This window comes from Fukomys damarensis, unplaced genomic scaffold, assembly GCF_012274545.1.
Source record: "Fukomys damarensis isolate Sample0158 unplaced genomic scaffold, DMR_v1.0_HiC HiC_scaffold_20, whole genome shotgun sequence".
In the NCBI taxonomy this organism is placed as follows: Eukaryota; Metazoa; Chordata; class Mammalia; order Rodentia; family Bathyergidae; genus Fukomys; species Fukomys damarensis.
This window is the reverse complement of record NW_022900932.1, coordinates 5,698,743-5,718,698: the sequence shown is the minus strand read 5'-3', so window position 1 is coordinate 5,718,698 and position 19,956 is coordinate 5,698,743. Positions and strand designations below refer to the sequence as shown.

The window sequence follows — 19,956 nt, the reverse complement described above, 5'->3', positions numbered from 1 at the left end:
TGACACTCTTGTGCTAGTGTGTTATTTCTAGCATACTAAGTTTTAGTGCTGAAGAAGCTCATGTTGAGAGGAAATGTGATACCAGTTTCTGAATGTGATCGCTTAAGTTCGCTCTTTGGCTCATTCTTGATTTGTTGTATCCAAACTAGGGGAGATGGTTCCTTGGTCAGCAGCAATAGACTTGGGCCTCTACATTTTACATCATGCAAGGTGGGAAATATAACTGTATTTTTGCCAAATAGTTAGCATCACTGATAACTGAAAAACACAGATTTGAAGCTCTTGTTTGCTGCTTATGAATGACTTCATCTTAAGGTTGGAGATACCAGGAGGGCAGAGCCTTTCTCAGTCTCATTCACTGAGTCACTCCCAGTGCTTTGAGCAGTACCTGGATGAGTCGTCATAAACACTTGTGACTGAATGAAGGATATATACTACATAGTACTTTAGAATCTGTTATTTGTAGTGTAATTTTAAAGTGATGCTATGAGGTACATTGTTAAGAAGTATTATTTTTAGATGAGAAACTGATTAATAGAGTTCAATTTAAGGGTAGTGAATAATAGAGCCTGAGTCTCAAATCTAGACGTCTTTTCACTTTTAAGTTCAACTCTCCTTATTCCCTTCCCTCCCTCTCTCCCTTCCTTTTCTGTACCAGACTGTTTCTTTCCTCTGATCTTGAGTAATCTAAGCGGGAAGTGGGGGTTAGACAGGAAAAAATTATGGCCGTCCCTTCAGGAAGCCTCACTCTGAGGGAGGTCAGAGAAGATTGTATTATAGATGGGGCCCCTGGAGACAGCTGCCTGGGTTCTTACCTCAGCTGTGCTACTTGCTGGTGTGTGACCTTGGACCAGTGAGTCCATCTTACTTTTCTCTGCCTCTGCTTTTTTCAGCTGTGCAATGGATGGGATAGTAGTGCTGCAGTCAAAGGATTACTGTGAGGAGTAAATCAAAGGAAGTAATAGTTTTGAAGTGCTTAGAACAGTATCTAGCACATAGTATGTATTATATAAGGTTTGTTAAATAAACGTAATGGGATGCTTATCATAAGCTAATAGACCTTAGAAGGATGCCCATCTAGACCCCTTATGCTTCCGGTAGTAAGACATGGAGTATGACTGGATTGTTTTTTCTGGTTATCCCAGTCTTGCCTGTTAATGAAACCCCACTTTGCCCTCCACTTTTCAGCTGCAGTTACTGCCCTCTTGTGGAGTCATTCTGTTTACCTGTCCTTATTAAAAAACATTTTAAACCAATTTTCCAATAAATCTTCGATAATGAATTATTTACTGTCTTTTCTATATGAGCCTGATTATAGCTCATACTTTCCCATCTTCAAATCTCAAGGCCAAAATATAAGTGAAAATTCTGTATTTATTTACAGTCTATACATGTGCAGTTTTCTGATTGTATGCTTTAAAATATGTTTAATAATACAGTTATGGCTGTTTTAAAAGAGTATACCATATGCTTTATAAACATCATCTCATTTATTTCTTAAAAACCTAGGGGATAGACACTTCCCTGTTATGAAATTGAAGTTTAAAGAAGGTAGTTTCCCCCAAGTGCCAACATACCTGGTTAAAGGAGGAGCCGCAGGTTAAAGTGGAACTGCTGAAAGGCTTGTTTCTGCAGCCTCTTGTCTTGCCATGGAGAGGGTCAGTACATGGGGACTGGTTTCAAAGCCGTGAAGCACAATTTCCATAGCAGATTTCAAAGTCCCACGTGTGTTGTGTGCGTAATATCAGATTGGAGGAGGGAAGTAATTTAATAATAACCATAATTTTGATGACAGACTATCTGAATTTTCATTTTAAAAACTCTCAAGTGAGGCAAATGTTTTCTTTTAAATATAGTGTTTTTTTTTTTTTTTTTTTTTTTTTTTTTTTAGCTAGATGAATTGATTGAGCACATCCATGTATAACAGCTGTGCCACATTGGAACCTTTCTTTCTGTGTTGTTTCAGATATCTGACCTGTTTGCTTTGCTTTTATATGTTATCCTCAGTCCATATGGCAGGTACATGTCATCTTACATGCTATTTTTGTCCCATAGACATTAAATTAAAGCTGCTAACAGAATGAACTCTGAAAGCCAAGTTCATCCTAGTACATGGTATTTCTACTACTATAAACTTTTTCTTAACATTTAGTCCCAGGTACATTGTGGCTGTGATTGTGGCATTCAATTTAAAATCTGAATGGTATCTTTTTTTTAAATGTGTGAGACAGGGTCTCTCCGTGTAATTCAGGAAGGCCTTAAACTTACTATGTAGTCCAGGCTGGCCTCAAACTTGAGGCTGTTGTCCTGTGTCAGCCTCCCAAGTGTTGGGATTACAGGCGTGTGTCACCATGCCCAGCTTCTGAATGCTGTCTTAATCCTTGTAGGCATTCCATGTCTTCTATCCCTGTAAACTTTCCTGTGCCATTTTAAAAATAAGTGGACATGCCGAATCAGCTGGAATGCTAGTATTTTATTGTTTTGGAAAAATATAGAATAATTAGATAGGTAACCATTAACCCTGCTCCTTCTATTTTGTGCTTGTAGTACCAGAAGAAAACATTGCAACTATGAAGTATGGAGCCCAGGTTGTAAAAGGGGAGCTGAAATCTGCCCTGTTGGATGGTGATACTCAAAATTATGATTTGGATCATGGATTTTCTCGGCACCCAATTGATGATGATTGCCGTTCAGGCATTGAGATTAAGCTAGGTCAGCCATCCATTATCAATCACATACAGATTCTCCTGTGGGACCGAGACAGCCGGTGAGTCATTAACTGACTTAGAAGCTGACCTATTTGATGGCAGCAACCTTTTTGGTCATCTGCTTTGGTTTTACAGATTTTAATGCTGTATTTCTTTATGATTATACTTCTATTTTTCTTGAAGGTTAGTTTTGTGGGAAGACTTATAGATTGTCTTTTTTAAAAATGACATGTTTTCCCTGTTTATAAAAGTACTATTTTTTTCTTGTGTGTGAAGAATAGAAAGTGAAGAGAACCACATAAAAGAAAATAAAAATTAGTAGTAATCTCACTGTGCATTATTAAACTGTTTATCTAACCATGGTCTCCCCTCACAACCCTAGTATCGGGGATTGAACCCAGGGGTAGGAAAGTGTCTTATCGCTGAGCTATATTTCTGATTCTCTAACTAATATTTGTGCCTGTGTGTACATGAAATTATTTATTTTTTAGTATTGGTACGTGTTTGCAGTGCATAATGGTTATGTTCCTCGTGGGAAATTGGTACATGTACCTAACACATCTTAATTCTTTTTGTTGTTATGGATAGATGTGTGCATGTGGGCACACACACAAAATAAACCTGCACATCATTTTAAAAAATAAAGGTTAGTGGGCTGGGGATGTAGCTCAGTAGCACCATGCCTGCCTGGCAAGTGCGAGTTTCATCCCTAGTTCCACAAATAAAATAAAAGTTAGACATAAAGTAATTTCACTTTTTAATTAATATATTTTAAATGTTCTAACCTTTTAAAAAGATTTCTCTTAAATATTACATTTAATCGTTCTGCTATGCCACCGTGGGTTAATGTTGTTTACTGGATTCCTTACTCTTTTAGATATTATAATAAATTTTTTTGTGGGTAGTTGTGTGTGTCTGTGTTTTTAATAGTGCTGGAGATCAAACCTAGGGCTTTGTACATGCTAGGCTAGCACTCTACCATGAGCTATATCCCAACTCTATAGTAACTTTAAAAATATAGTTTATCCCATGAATTAAGAGAGCCACTGTCTTTTAGTGTATGGATAAATAACACCCTCAAAGCAAATTCATGAAAAAATTTAGTGGATCCTGGTATGGGAAGCTACCCATTTTGTTAGCTTCAGGATTCTGCTTTCTTTCCAGCCACTCCGATAGTTTTATTTATTGTGGCTTCTACAGTTCACCCACGATGGTGGAATACCAGAGCAGTATGGGAGGCCAGGACTGAGCTGTCTCTCTCATTGCTGTTTGTATTAATTTAAACTCCACACACCCAGAAACTGTGTCTTGCTTGTATGTCTTTGGGTATGGGCTCAAGGGGCTTCATAGTAACAGTAATGGTGCCCTGTGAACTTTGCAGAGTAGTGCATTTCTCTTGTTGGCTCCATTGGCCAACACCCAGGCTTTTTAGGCCATTTGAACCACATGTGAGGGAAGAAATGAGTGTATTTTCATGTGCATGGGTATTTTGAGATCCTCAGGTTATAGCTCCCTGTTTTTGTTTTAGTGCTGGGGTTCGAACCCAGGACCTTATACACACTGAGCAAGCACTTTACAACTTAGCTGTATCACTGGCTACTTCTCTGTTTCTGTTTCTTTTCTTTTTTATTTTTTTTTGGTACTGGGGATTGAACTTGGATTCTTGTGCTTGTGAGACAGGTGACAGAACCCCTGAGCTAAATCCCCGGCCCTTCTCTTTCTTTTTTTAAAAAATATATTTCCTAACATGTATCTTGGATGTAATTGACTTTTTCCCTCTGTTACTACTGGCTGGGGATTGAAACCAGAGCCTTCACACTGAGCTACATTCTGGGCCTTTATTTTTTATTTATTTATTTTTTTGTGACAAGGTCTCCTTTTTTTTTTTTGTGGTACTGGGGATCGAACTCAGATCCTTTCGCTTGTGAGGCAGGCCACCGAACCGCTGAGCTAAATCCCCAGCCTGACAAGGTCTCTTTTAAGTCACCAAGTTGCCTAGGCTGGGATTGAATTTAAGATACTCCTGCCTCAGCTTCCCAGAATGCTGAGATTACAGACATCCACCACCATGCCTGGCATAATTTTGTTTAATTAACAAAATGAGTCTAATTCACATATCTCATTTCCAAGACCCTCTGATTAATGACAGTATAATATTTACTTAGCAGTTTCATATTTTTCTGTGGTCGGCACTGTTCTAAAAGCTTATTTCATCTAATAATGCAATTAATATGAAATAACATGTTGGAATATTTGAAACTAAAAGTAGTTTCATTGTTTCCATGATGTTAAATATTTATAGGTCACTTTTTTGTAGTGCCTGTTATATTTATGGTGGACTTAATGTTACCACATAGCCGTTCTTTTCTGACAGAAATTGTTACTCTAAGCAAAAGTGAAAAATTCAGAATCTTAGTCCAAAAAGATTCTGATGTGCTTTAAAATTATATCTTGCATTACTGATAACCCAGAGAGGCTCAGTAAAAGGTTATAACCAGTTTGAGACTGAGTAGTAAAATGAATGAGAGTTGAGGGGACAGCAGAAAATGAGGGGACGACACAAAATAAACTGACCTTTTCTGGTCACAACTGTGGTTGCAGACTGACATTTATGGTCACCTAAATCTTCCAAGATTGTTCCTGTTGATATTACAGTACCAGTAATAACTGCATCTCAAATTTAAATCTGGCTTATGACAAGGAAATGTAGATGTATTAAGTATGGGACCAGCATGTAATTGTCCAGGGTAGCTGACTAGGGAGGATGATAGGCTGTCTTCATTACTGCCAGGTTATTAGCTGGCAAGTTTTAAGCTGTACCCAAAGGAAACATGCATTATCTCTTCATCGATGTCATTTTTCTGTGGGCTGCTTGAATGTATAGGATGGCAGGAGAATGAGAGGTAGGAGGAGATAAACTAGCCTTCGTGGGGAGTCACCTAGGTTGGCTTTCCTCCTGAAAAGGGAGGGCTGAGCACCCAGGCCAGACACTTAAGGGGGAGAACACACACCTCCTGCTTCTGTTCTGTACTTCTGTTTCTTTTTATTGAGTTTATTGGTACAATCTAGGTATACAGTACAGTTACATTCATTATTGAGATCCTGTACCTTTACATGGTTCTCATTTTTTCCCCTTGTCTCTGCCCTCCCTTCATTCACCCCTCCTCCCCTCCCCATCTACAAACACTTTATTTCCATTTTTTTCAATTTCTTATATTTTTTTCCTCTCCCTTATTACCTTTTCCCCACCCTTCCCACTTTCCCTACACCTTTATTCCTTTACTTCCTATTTCACATTATTAATTATCTCATTAGGATCGTGTGTACTATTATAGTTTTTCACACCAGAGAAATTATTTGGTATTTCAGTTAAAGAAATCTCTGTATGAACTTTAAAAATAGGGAATCCTAACATAAAACTAAAAAGGAAAGTAAAAGAGAAAAGTCAATGATGTAAGATTAAAATAATCCTTAATTCTGAAGATGAAAATGGTCTCTGAACATATTTAAATTGCTTCTTGCTCTTGTAGTCTTACTTATTCTTTTTTTTCATTATTTAGAGAATATTAGTTTCTGTAATCAAACCCACATAGATATGACCTTACATATTTAATACAGTGTGTTACTCCTGTACAAATGGAAAAAAAATTAACATTTCTAGACCAATATGGCTGTCAATTTCTGTACAATGCCAACTCAACACAGTAAATTGGAATAACTTTTCCCACAGTTGACAGCAGTTAAAGTTTCCAAAAATTCAAATTATATATATATATGTATATATAGTCATATTTATATGAAAAGACCAATATGTTGTATACAAGAAACACGCCTAGTGCAAAAAGAAGCCCATAGACTGAAAGTGAAAGGATGGAAAACAATTCTCCATGTGACAGGAACCCAGAAAAAACGGGTAGCAATCTTATTTGCAGACAAATTAAATTTCAAACAAAAACTGATTCTAGTATTATTGATGTAGGATGGTACTGCATGATACCTCTGTGAATGTAAAATATCTTGTACCTGCTTTATGATATGTAGTAGGGACCATGCTTTATCAGAGCTATTTTTAATGATATTACTCTAGAATGTTCTCTTTCCAGATGATGATTAAGATACTAATAAAAAAAATGGTGCCAGGTACCACAATAGCAACAGAACTTTCCTATTTTCTGGGTATTATTCTGTTCTTTCTTTCTTTTATTTGTTTTTTTTAATGGAATGTGCTGAATGTCTATAATTTTGTTCAGATGACTGCAGAACCTAGAAAAGCTGTTGGTGCTACTGATGCATAACATACTGTTTTTATGCCTTTTAATGTTTAATTTAGCTTTGGATTGTTTGTATTGAAAAATGCTATTTTTTCTGCCTTTTTTGTTTATAGATCTTACTCCTATTTTATCGAAGTGTCAATGGACGAACTTGATTGGATCAGAGTGATAGATCATTCACACTATCTGTGTCGGTCTTGGCAAAAGTTGTATTTTCCAGCCCGTGTATGCAGGTTAGTTCTCATGGTTAATAAGTGATTTTCATTCTTATTTAACAATAGTTGAACTTTGAGAAGGAGATAGCAATCTTGTAGAAGAAGAGTTTTTCAGGGTATCAACTACAAGCACAACTCATGGGGAAGAGACTTAAGGAAAATGATGTGCCTCAATATTTAGAACTCAGTGGGACTATTCTGCGTGTTTTATACCACATTTATGTGTAGAAATGTGAAGAATAAGGGAATAGGGGACATTAGAGAAGCTGATACATCTTTTTATGTGCTTTACATGGAAAGTAGAATTATTGTTAGTGGCTACATTCTTCCCACGAAAGTCACGAGAAATATTTCTGGAGGCTTTCCAGGCTGTGCCCAGGGCCAGGAGGAGAGGCATTGTGCATGTTCTGGATATTTGTGTCCTTTCTCTAGGTCAGTGACTGTGAGATGGTGTTTGACAAAACAGGTGTTTTGAGTGGGGTGGGAATGTAGCTCGCAGGGATCCATGTTTACATTCTGCCTTTACCCACACTACTTCAGCTTGCACTGTTAATATATTGCAGCCCTAGTTAGGATTTTTTTTTTTTGAAGTATTGAAAAGCTACTGTCCTACTATTTAGTATTCTCTATGTATAAGCCATAATTAACCTTTGTAAAATTCTATACAAATTAATGAATTTGGGAGTGGGGAAAGGTGGTTAAAGGAACCAGAAATTCTGTATTTTTCATTGGAATTGTTCCTACATATTCTTCACCTTCAAGTCAAAGATCAAAGCCAGGCAGTGGTTGGTTCATTTAGTCAGGCATGGCAGGAAGAGAAAGCAAAGGACACTGTGGGTGTCAGCCACAGAGCATGTGAAGCTGGCACCACCACCGCTGCCACTTGTGGCCCGAACTCACTTCCCATGTGACTTAATGGAGCAGATGAGGGTGCCCCACAGCATTTGGTTTCTTGGTTATGAGTTACCCTTACAGCTGTTAAACTCACGGCATAGCAGCAAAGCTAAATTCTTCCAGCACAAGGACTCCACAAAACCTCTTAGGCACTTTTTATAGATAGATACTATGGGATGCGATATTGTTACCCAGGGATCTGCTTGTGTGAAAATGAAGGAAATCAATTTCATTTCCCCAAAGCAGGTCTAAAGTCTCAGGCCTGGCAGTTGCTCTTTTATCTGAACCATTTTGAATGGATTAAAATAAGAAATTGAGTGACGATTCCATATCTCAGAGTGACCTAGGGATAGTTGGAGAGTAACAGAGGTGCCCTGTTGCGGAGGAGGACATCAAATCTGCATTTACTCAGGCTGCTATGGTTTTACAGGTTTAAACAATAAGCAGCATAACAATCAAAGTGGCTGACATGGCCTGGAGGACATTGTGTTTGTATTTAATGTGAACCAATAGGAACATAACTCCTAGACCAAACCACTGTGAATGTGATAACTAGCTGTGTGTGTGCTTTCCCCACCTGGCAACTCCAGGTGTACAGAGGGAAATCTGTGCTGTTAGTCATCATCTCTGCCTTTTGGGAAATACAGTTTTTTATTTATTAATTAGCATTATTTATACTCTTTCCTTATTTTGTCTACCTTGTCTGGCTTTGATTTTGCCGGTGCAGCATTTTTGTGTTTAGAACCTTGCTGTATTCAGGATGCTGGCTTTTGCCTTAGTATATCAGTTCCCAAGTCTGAAAATACTAATCAAAAGTGGTATTAAAGATTAATGCTAGCATTATCATTAATGAAGAAGTCTAGATAGCCAGTTAGTAAGAAAATACCTTATAACCACTTTAAACTGCCTTCATAAACTGCCTTTTGTAATAGGTTAAAATTTTGGTAGTGTTTAAAAATGGATCTAGGTATAGTCTCCATTGATCCAAGAATGTCTTGGTGTTATCTTCACAATCATTTATTGACTACTTAAATAATGTTTTAAGCACACTTATTCCAGGAACTTCACTGGGCAAACACTTTATTTCCTTAGCACATCAGTATTCACTTTGCATTATGTTAATTTGCATGTTTGTATGTCATCTTTGTTCTTCATCATCCTTTGTGTATTTGTCTTGCCTTTGATGCTAGAATTACAAGCTTTTAAAGGCAAGAATTCTAGATTCTAATGTTTTAGTGTGTTGCTTAGTATTTAAACACTGACTTTATATGAAGTAGATACTCTATAAATGTTAGTTTGGTGTTTCTGGTGTCATTGCACTGGCTATGTAATGAGAGATTGATTTAACAGTAGTAATATGTACATATATTTCCTTGGTGCTTTCTTTTTCTCAATTTATTAAGATGAGTGTGAGTACTGGGAGACTCCCTGGAGAGGAAAATGGTTCTGTACTAGGTGCAAAGGTTACTTTCTCGGCTTTTGCTTTTTTAAAAACTGAATTGTGGAATTCATCTTAAAGGATATGACTGCAGTGTTTTGATAAAAGATTCCATCTATTGTATTCACAGTAGAGATTCTTTCTGAATTGGAGAGTGGTAGATTACCATGGCCTCTCTCTGAGTCTATAAATCAGCATTGTGTAGTAGAAAAAATGGGTTATGGAGTTAGAGCTCCTCTCAAATCCTGGTTTTTACCTCCTACTTGCATTGCAGCCACGTTGTGCCTTTCTGAACCCTGTGATCTGTACCTAGAAAGAACAGGAACAATACCCTCTTCATTCACTTCACTGTGAGAGTTGAAGGGCATAACATATTTACAAGTACTAAGCTCAGTCCCTTGTGGAAAGTAGCAGCTCAGTAAATAAGCAGGTTTGATTATTTTTCCTAATTTCTCAGACTCTCAACTGATGCTTGACCTTTAGAGAAAAAGAGCCATTAAGTGCCATTTTCTTTGATGACGGTAGTTCTCACTATGAGCACACTGTTCCTTAACTCAAGAACTAAGTTCTTTTGACAGTTTTCTGTATTGTCTGTAAATTGCAATCCTGAACATGCCTTAAATAATTCTCTTTATATTAATAACCTACCCATTTTTATATGTTTCTAACAGTTATGTAGTTTGGTTTTGGTAAAGCATTTTTTTATTTTGGTAAAATTACAATATAAAAAAATTTTGCCTTTTATTTATCTTGTGCAGCATAATTCAGTCAGCATTCACCTCGGTAAGATAGTAGGTGTTAGCTAATGGCATTAAGGGTACCGCTAGGCTTTAAAGCCAGCATGGTTGTTCCAGCTATGATAGAGAGTTAAAGTGATTTACTGTGTCTTTCTGGACTTCTTATGGGAACAACTCTGTGTAATCAAAAGTTTAGGCCAATCACCTCCCTTAATTCCTAGCTGGAGATGAAGAAAAGTTGCTTGTCAATTTACATATAATTTTTCATATGCCCTCAGACCCATAGTATGTCTTCCACCTTCTTTTTCTCTCCTTTATCTTGATCTTCAAGTGTCATATTGTCTTCTTTGCTATCTGATAAGCTTTCTCCCAATACTTTACAGAAAATATGAGTAAAGAATAGCAATTATTGAGTATCCTGGGTATTTTATAAACCATTTCTAGCTATTTCCCACCATGATGCTATTAATTTGGCAGTCATATAAAACTGTTGAAATTTAAGACGACTTGGTAAAAGGGCTCTATCCCAATCCATTTTGTGTTGCTATAACAAAACAGCTGAGGCTGGATGTTTTATAAAGAAAACAGGTTCTGACTCAGTTGTGGTTGCTGGAAAGTCCAAACAACATTTTGCTGGTATCTGGTAAAGGCCTCTGGCTGTGTCCCGACTTTATGGTAAGAGGAGAAGTGGAAAGGGAAATAGTCATGTGAAGGAGGAGCCAAGCATATGGCATGGCCTCATTTTATAAAAACTTGCTCTCGTGAGAAGTAGCCCAGTCCTCTGTTCCCACAGGACTCATAATCACATCCTGGAATAATGTGAGTTCATTCCAGGGTGTTTCTCCCATGACCTAATCTCCTTCCCCTTGGCCTCACTTGTATGGATCCTGCTTACAGATCTTGTACTGTTACATTGGGTCCCACATTTCAGTTTGGAAATCTTTGAGAGACACAGCCAAATCATTTCCAGTCTGTAGCAGCTTCTGTGACTGGTAGCTGGAATTAAAAATGTAAACTTGGTGCAAAACCTGGGAGCTAAACATAGCAGGACTAAAAGCACCATTCTTGACAACATGCCTGTTGAGAGAGGGAAGAGTAGGAGATGGGTACACACCACAGGGACTGGTGAGAGATTATCAGGGGGTGGGGGGATCATAGCTTACTGAAGACCAAAGTAGAGAGCAGATTGAGAAGGGTGCATCCAGACAGTTTAAAACGTGGCATGGGAAGGATGAGCTTGCTTAACACAAAATTGGTTTCTTCCTTTTGTTTTTAATCATCATAATGGAAATATCTCTCATAAAATGATAACATAGCCTATACTTTAAATACTGATTAAACTTGCCCTGTGGAGCGACTCTACCCAGTTTCTATCAGTTAAACATAAAAATCTGTCCTCCTCTGAACCCCTCACCAATGGAGGTGTTGCCAGTGTAGTTTATGCTTTATAAACACAATCCTATTTTACTTTGAATTTATCCCTGAGTTAGAGCATCTTTGAATACTGGGCATTTGTTCTTATTTATGAAAATATTTTTGTCTTCCATGCATGTTTTCTTCTGGAATGTTTTTTTCTTTTCCGCTTGTGAGAACATCTATCTGTATATATAATGACATTATTTTGTCAACATTATCATTTTGTCTATTATGCGTTGTGCAGTTTGTCATTAGTTTTTTGAGTTTATTGGTACTTTTTACCATAAAGAATTTTACTTTTTAAAAATGTCAAATCTGTTCTGTCTTTTAAAAATAATGATTTATAGTTGCATATCATGTTTAGTAGGAGGGTATTCCTCTAGCTTTAAACAATGAAGTACTTTATTTTTTAGCTTACTACTGTAATAATCTTCATATTAAATACTCAATTCAGCCAGATGTTTTCTGTGTATATTTTCAGGTAGGATTAGGCAGTTGACTAAGACCGTTCATTTAATAATGATTTCTTACCACACTCATGTGAAAGGCTGTATTAATCATGCGCTGAATTCTACCATGTACTCTCCTCTGTTCCATTGATTTCTTTGCCTCTTACTGAATGTTTTAATTATTGTGATTTCCTTTCCTTATTTTTTTTAGAATAAGTTATAATGTGTCAAATGTGTCATAGAAAAAAGAAAGGGTATTACAGTGCACCTGCCATCCTGTCTTCTAGTCTCAGGGGTCACATTAGGGGCCGTAATGATGATAAACATTCACTAGAATGGTTCTGTTTCCACTCAGAACAAGAAACTTAGGCATGCTTCACCAGCTAAGGAAATAGATTTCTCTTCATTTATTCGTCTGTTCACTTTCTCATTCAACAAATAAGTGCCCACTTTGTGCTGTGCATCAAATATGATACAAGGCCATAACTGAAGATTTGCTGGATGTTCTGAACTCATGGAATTTTGGAGAAGCATATATAAACAAAGTGTAAGAATGTATCAGGTAATAAGTATTTTGAAGATGGCCTACGGTTGATAGGAGGAGGATTGTTACTTTAAATAGGATGGCCAGGGAAAGCCAGAGAGGGAAGGTGGATATTTTAGGCTGAGTTCAAAGAAATAACATTTTCTGGTTATTGTTTTAGATATGTAGCCTTTCTTTGGTGTACGCTGAATGTTATTCAGTGTAGCTGGTCTACTGTGGGAGGCCTCATTAGATGAATACTAGAACTGTACTGTTTTTTAGTATAAGGCACATTTCATCTCTTTTATTGCTACCATACATTCTAGATTCTCCCCATCCCTGCCATCATTAGATACAGCATAATTTTTTTACACATTCTCATTAGATTATAGTACCTACACCATGCTGTAGATTATTAGACATAAAACAAATGAGAAAATAAGCATTACTATTTATGGAAGCATTCTCTGCTGGCTTTTTTAACAGTGTCTGAAAGCATCTATATCTTCCTTCTTTTCTCTTTTCTTGTGCCCTCTACCCGCTAACTGGGCATTGACATATTTAATTTTAAAGGCAGACACCTTTACTCTATTTGGTTTTCCAGAAGGGTGTAGAATACCTGTGAGTATTCTGCTGAGCCTTTATTTTCGGTGTGTGATGGGAGAGCTTCACAATTCCAGAAATGCCTTATTCAGATGTAAAAGAAGCAGATTTTTAAAAAGTCGTCATTTTAGTTCATACCTATTTTGAATTGTTCCACTACCTGCAACTTTGATACCATAATTGAACTAATATAGAGCAACTGTACATACAGAGAAATCTTTTCTTCTAAGAATGCAAAGCAAAATGTAGCCACATGGTGTCACTAAATTATAACAATTTTACTTAGAGCCAAAGAGAATTTGAAATTACTTTTTTTATAAAACCATATTTAAATATAAATTGTTCTGAAGTCTGTGATTTGTGAAATAACATGCGAAGCTGTTTGTACTATTTAAGTCTTGCTACTGATGTGGAGCATTAATTATGCCCCAAGTCCGTAGCTGTACAATCAGGTGCTTGCTGGTTCACAAGTCATCATCTGCAAAGCACAGCAGATATTTGGGCTTCTGTGGCACAGTTATTCAGTTTCACAAAAATAAGTGGTTTTTTTTTTTAACTTCTTTAGGAATTTTAAAGTAAATAGAAGAATAACATGAAGGAGATACATTCACTAAATATTTATGAGTAATCAGGAAACAGAAGAAAGGAAGGAGACTAAAGAGTCAGGGTTACAGGGGCCCAGGAAAGGACAGGAAGGGAGGAGTCTAACATTTGACAAGCATTTGCCTGGAATACGCCAGTCACCTTTCTTTACCTCACTATGATTTTCACAAAAGACTAATGAGACAAAAATCACCACCTTAATTTTAGAAATGAAGAAATCAAGTCTCAGAAAAGCCAAATTTTACAACCAAATCTGACTTCACAGTCTTAACATTGTGAGCCAGAGAGAGAAAAGCTGTGCTTTACAGTAGCAGGAGGAGACGTGGAGTGTGGAGCGGGAAGAAGCCCAGGCTGCCTCTTTGGGAGGAGCAGTTTCCAGGAGGGCATGAGTGAGGGCCTGCTGTGACCAGACTCGGCTGATGCTGGTCACTGCCCCCCGGACTGTAAGCACTTGTACACAAATAGTGATGATGAGCAGTTGGGGAAGTTGTCTGCTTAAAAATGCTCCAAAAGGAGTGTGATAATCCTTTAGCTGTTTTTTAAATCTAGATAAGTTTTGTCAGTTTGTCAATAAAGCTTTAAATTCTCCTGCACCTTAGTTCCCCTTAAGATCATTCTAGACCTTATTACGGAGCAAACCGGCTATTAACTCCTGGTTTGTTTTGCTTCAGCTATGTTTAGAAACAAGTGCCATAAATTATGAAATTTCTCTTCACATCTTGCATTGCTTTTTAAGTTGAGAAATTACCCATTTATTGTTTTTATCCACATTGTTATTTTGAAAAAATAATCCCACAGTCCCCCCAAAAAAACCCATCATGCTTTATATTCACTGAGACTTTAGAGAAATGGCTATTTGTAAGTTAGTCAGTTGAATCAAGGCTTTTTGTTTTGTGCTGTTTTGTTTAAAGGATAATAACATGTTGAGCTCCTTTTGTATGTATTGGGATTGGAACATGAGAAAATAGAAACAGGGTTGTCCTTTTTCTTTGTATTTTTGTTTTATAAATTTAGAGTATAAATTGGTATCTTAACTTCATTGCATGAGATGATGTTAATGACACTAATAACCTGTAATTATTACCACAAGCAGCCATTGTCTGATTTTCATTCTGGAGGGGCAAGACCTATATTTGGTTCTGCTAATGGTTACTTCCTCTAAGCAGTTAGGTCCAGGATGAAGTTCAGATTGCCCCTCCCTGGTGGATCATCACGCATTCTTCTTCTCATACTTTCCCTCTTCTCAACACAAACTTTTATAATAGGATTGATTTATTCAAACACTCAACAGACATTTATTGAATACCTGCTATACACAGGCACAGTGTAGGTGTCAGGACACACTTGCTCTTCTCAAGAATTTGTGATATAATGGGATGACAGTCTTCAAAAGATTGATAAGAAAACGTGACAGGTGCGATAATAAAGATGTTACAGGGCCTTACAGAGAGGATTTGAAGAGTCTTGAAGGACTAGGTGATCATGCAGGCTAAATAAGGGAGAAAGGATTTTCTGTATGGTCAGGACTCTTGCCAGAGGTTGACCATCTATGGGACTTGGCCCTGTGGAAGCCCAGCACTGGGCTCTCCATCCTTGTGTACTTTTACCTCTCTAGCATCAGTTTTGGTTCCTAGGACAAATACCTTTTTTGTGTCACCAACCAAAATGATCTGTTTATCGTAACTCACCCATACCTCCTACCTGTGTCCTTAAGCTTAAAGAATATACATGAGTGATACTGTTCTTTCTCTGTTAACCTTCTGTAGCCTTTTCAGTTATCTGGGACTTACAAGGTTTTAGTAAAACTTGTTTTAAAATCTTCTATAAGATTAAAACACTCCTTAAAAAGAACTATAAATTGGGTTGTCATAGAGAAAAGTGAAATTTCCAAGAAGTGAAAAAGATTATTCTTTTTTCAGGATTCAAGCAAGTATGTCTTTTGCCTTAAAAAGTGAGTCATTTTTGTAGGTTCTTCATTCTGAATTATATCTGGCATATGAGGAAGTGGACAGTCGTGTGTCAGGTTCATATTTGAGACCTCTTTTTGGAATATTTTGGTACTGTTGATCTCCAGACATAATTGATAAAAATTATGAAATCCTGAACTAGAAAGCCAAGTACTCAATTATTAGTCATGGGACAGTGGGGCTTTCAAGCCAGGAATGCAGCTCAGTGCCATTACAGGCACAAGATCCTGAGTTCAATCCCTGGTACTGAAAAACAAAGAAAGAAGACAGTGGGTCTGTCAAGTAGAAAAATGGGAAGGAATGCCACCCCTTTCCAGGCCATTGAGCTCCTTGGTATAAGGCCGAGGTGAGGCCTCTAGCATAGGAGACAGATCAGAATTAGTGAAACTGGTGGCAAAGAGTTTCCAAGACCTCCACTGTAGCTTCTAGAGTGAGTAAGAAAATTATATCGATGGAATAAGACTATTGACTTCAATTTTTGGAAGACAAAAAAAGATGGAGGGACATCTGTATTATGGAGGTTAGAAAAACAGGCACAGATTTATTATGAATTAGTCATTTTTCTTTTTCTTATTGAGTTTATTGGTACAATTTAGGTATACAATACAGTCATGTTCATCATTGGGATTCTGTATCTTTACATAATAGGTCTTGATTCTCATTTTTTCCCCTTGTCCCTGCCCTCCCTTCACCCCCTCCTCTCCTCCCCATTTACAAACACTTTATTTACATTTTTTCAGTTTCTCATATTTTTTTCCTCTCCCTTATTACCTTTCCCCCACCCTTCCCACTTTCCCTACACCTTTAGCCTTTACTTCCTATTTCACATTATTAATTATCTCATTAGGATCCTGTGTACTATTATAGTTTTTCACACCAAAGAAACTATTTGGTATTTCAGTTAAAGAAATCTCTGTATGAACATTAAAAATAGGGAATCCTAGCATAAAACTAAAAAGGAAAATAAAAGGAAAGGCAATGATGTAACATTAAAATAATCCTTAATTCTGGAGATGAAAATGGTCCCTTAACATATTTAAATTGCTTCTTGCTCTTATAGTCTTATCTTATTCTTTTTTTTTTTCATTATTTAGAGAATACTTTATTAGTTTCTGTAATCTAACCCATGTGAATTAGTCATTTTTCTATCCTGCTTACTTTGGAAATAATTGAAAAAAGATATTAGTTAAGTAGTTAATAATTCTCTCAGTGGAGAGTTAAGCCTATGTACATTCAAATTTTACCCCATACTGCTTGGTAGTAACTGTTGTGACCTTTCATGGCATTTATAGCTTGAGTCAGCCAATTGGGTCATTATATAATATATCTTTTATGCTTCCATATTTTATGGTTTCTGGGTCTTACTTTATATTACTCTGTAGTAGTTGCTAATTGGATATCTTGTTGAGTCTCTAGCTCTCTAACATCTTTGAATGCAGTTGCCTGGATAATAATTTTTGCTGAAAAAACTTCTTTGAACACTGCTAGTCTCCCCTTCCTCCAGTGTCATGATACTAGGAAATAAGGTTTTATAATATTTCTTGCTACAGAAATATGTTTAAAGAAAATGGTGTGTACAAGTCCCATGGTTAATAAAGTTATCAGAGCTTTCCAGGTGATCATATAAATAGTACAAGTTCTATAGATCAGGGTGCTCTCTGTGGATACAAGGTGAGCTCAGGGAAGAGTGGACCAGAAGTAAAACTGGATTGCTTGTCAGCTGCCAAAAATTCTGGGCAGAGTGCCAGGCTTGGTTCACCTTCTAAAAATTAATCTCTCAATATGAAAATAGAGGGCTTGATCCCTTCAAGAAGTGGTGGTAGCATGAACATTTGGACTTCCTTCAACCAGAGTGTTTTATTGATGGGGGGGGGATTGCTGATCATTGGGAGTTGGTGGCTTTGACCTCATTTAAGAGCCATAATATTTTCTTTAGCAGCCCTACTTCATTATGTTTTAAATTATAATTTTATAAGTTAATAATTGTTCTTCCAAATAATGTGAGTCATATAATACACATGAATATGTTCTGCCTGATAGGAGGCTATAGGTTTAATTCCTAATAGTCATAGAAATTCTGTGCACATTATAAAGCTATTAGGATGTAACAGCTGTTTTAGTTCATTTCACCCTGCAAAAGAAATGTGATACAGACTAAAATGATCAGTAATTATGTATTTTGAAAGCTAAACCTCTAGTTATAGAAAGAGCTAATTTACACATTAGATACTGATAAAACTACAGTATGCTGTGAGTTCCAAAGTTAGTGTTATCTTCTGCCTAAGACTATGAAAACAAAGCTGTGCCAAAAGACACATTTCCTTCTTTGAAATCCTCTTTTGCATTGCCCATTGTAATTTTGGAGTTGCACATCAACAGTAGCAAAATACTGCTGATATTTTTCTGAAGAAAAAATTAGATGAACTGTTAGAGGAGTAGGATTTAGAAAATTTTTATTTTATGTCTGTTGATCAGTGACTACCATCTGCCTTCCATTTAGTGTTGTAGAAGCATGCATGTGTTTCCCAGTTCTGAACAGATGATGTGCATGGTTTGTTGAGATATATGTGTGTTCTGGATGTGTGTGTGTATATATACCTATGGTGCTTAAAATCACACTTGAAGTGTAAAACAGATAATGAGTCTCCATTTTGAGCTAATTTGCGTATTCAGTTCTTGCACACAAAACAAAAGACGACAATGACATTGATTTTCTTTTCTACTCTAGAATCGGCAGTAACCAGCTGTCAGCAAATATTTTGATTAAACACTTTTCTTTATTGGAGAACTTTGGGGCACATTTTTTTATAAACATATTTTCTTTGATTTCAAGGGATATATTTTCAGTGTGATTCATGGATGCATTGTACTGGTAAACTGTCATATACAAAAATATATTTTCTCTAAACTTCTTTATACCTTTGATTTCTCTAGGGCAAAATTATGGTTAAGAACAATATTCCAACACTAAGATATTTTCTTGAAATAAAGATGGTAAATATTTAAGGTAGTTTTAGTGAACTAAAATTTTAGAGTATAAAATTCATACAGTTCCTTATCAGTTCCTGTAATACACTTAACAAAATTTTTATAATCTCATACTTTAATATTTCATATTGTCTAGAATATTAGTGTGTATTCTAATCTAAGTGTAATTATAAATGTGTGTGTTCAAAAATGGTATATTAGGTAGTACATGCTATTTTGAAACTTTTATATTTATAGTCAATGTGGCTATAATTCTAAACCTTTAATTTTTTTTGGTACTGGGGATCAAACGTGGGCCCTTGTGCTTGTGAGGTAGGCGCCGGAACCACTGAGCTAAATCCCTGGCCCTTATAATTTTATATTAATACATAAAACTCTGACTTACCCTTTTTAACAAGAGCAGAGTGTTCTAAATGTACTGTTGTTTACCCAACCATTCTGCATTTGAAGAAACTTTAGAACATGTCCATGTTTGCAGTTATAGAACAGCATAGCCTTTGCCCACTTACCTGATTGTAAGCAAGCCAGAGTCAAAGGATTATAATCGTATTAAAATGTGAAATATATTGCTAAATGACATCTCAAAGCATTGTATCAGTTTTTTTTCCTACCAGTGTACAATGATATCTATTTCTCTACATCCTTATCAACACTGATTTTTGTGTGTGTGTGTGTGATACTAGGAATTAAACCTATGGGCAACTCTATTCCTTAGCTACATCCCTAGACCTTTTTGATTATAGTTTATTTTGAGATGGATCTTGCTAAGAAGCCCAGGCAGACCTGGAGCTCACAATCATCTTGCCTCAGACTCTTCAGTAGCTGGGATTATAAAACTATACTCCAGCATATCATCATTTGAAATCTTTGTCAAATTGACAAACTAGCCAGGTATACTAGTGAATGCTTGTAATCCCAGCACTGTGGGAGGCAGAGGCAGGAGGACTGCAAGGTTGAGCCTAGACTAGTCAATTGAGCAATTTAGACCTTGTCTCAAAATTTAAAAAAAAAATTTTTTTTATTTAAAAAGGACTGAGGATAGCCTAGCGTGGCGGCTCATGCCTATAATCCTAGCACTTGGGAGGCTGAGGCAAGAGGATTGCAGTGAGTTCGAGACTTCCCTGGGCTACATAATGAGTTCCAC

General features: G+C 36.7%; 1 protein-coding gene across 3 annotated transcripts in view; it reads left to right on the top strand.

Annotated features, from left to right (window-relative positions):
* Positions 1-19,956, top strand: part of Btbd9 (BTB domain containing 9) — a 389,852-nt gene that overhangs the window by 46,014 nt on the left and 323,882 nt on the right. For all 3 annotated transcript variants that reach the window (XM_010638852.3, XM_010638853.3, XM_010638854.3), the window contains 2 exons: positions 2,548-2,767; positions 7,093-7,212. In XM_010638852.3, coding sequence (XP_010637154.1) covers positions 2,548-2,767; positions 7,093-7,212 — 340 coding nt within the window. The remainder of the gene's footprint in view (positions 1-2,547; positions 2,768-7,092; positions 7,213-19,956) is intronic.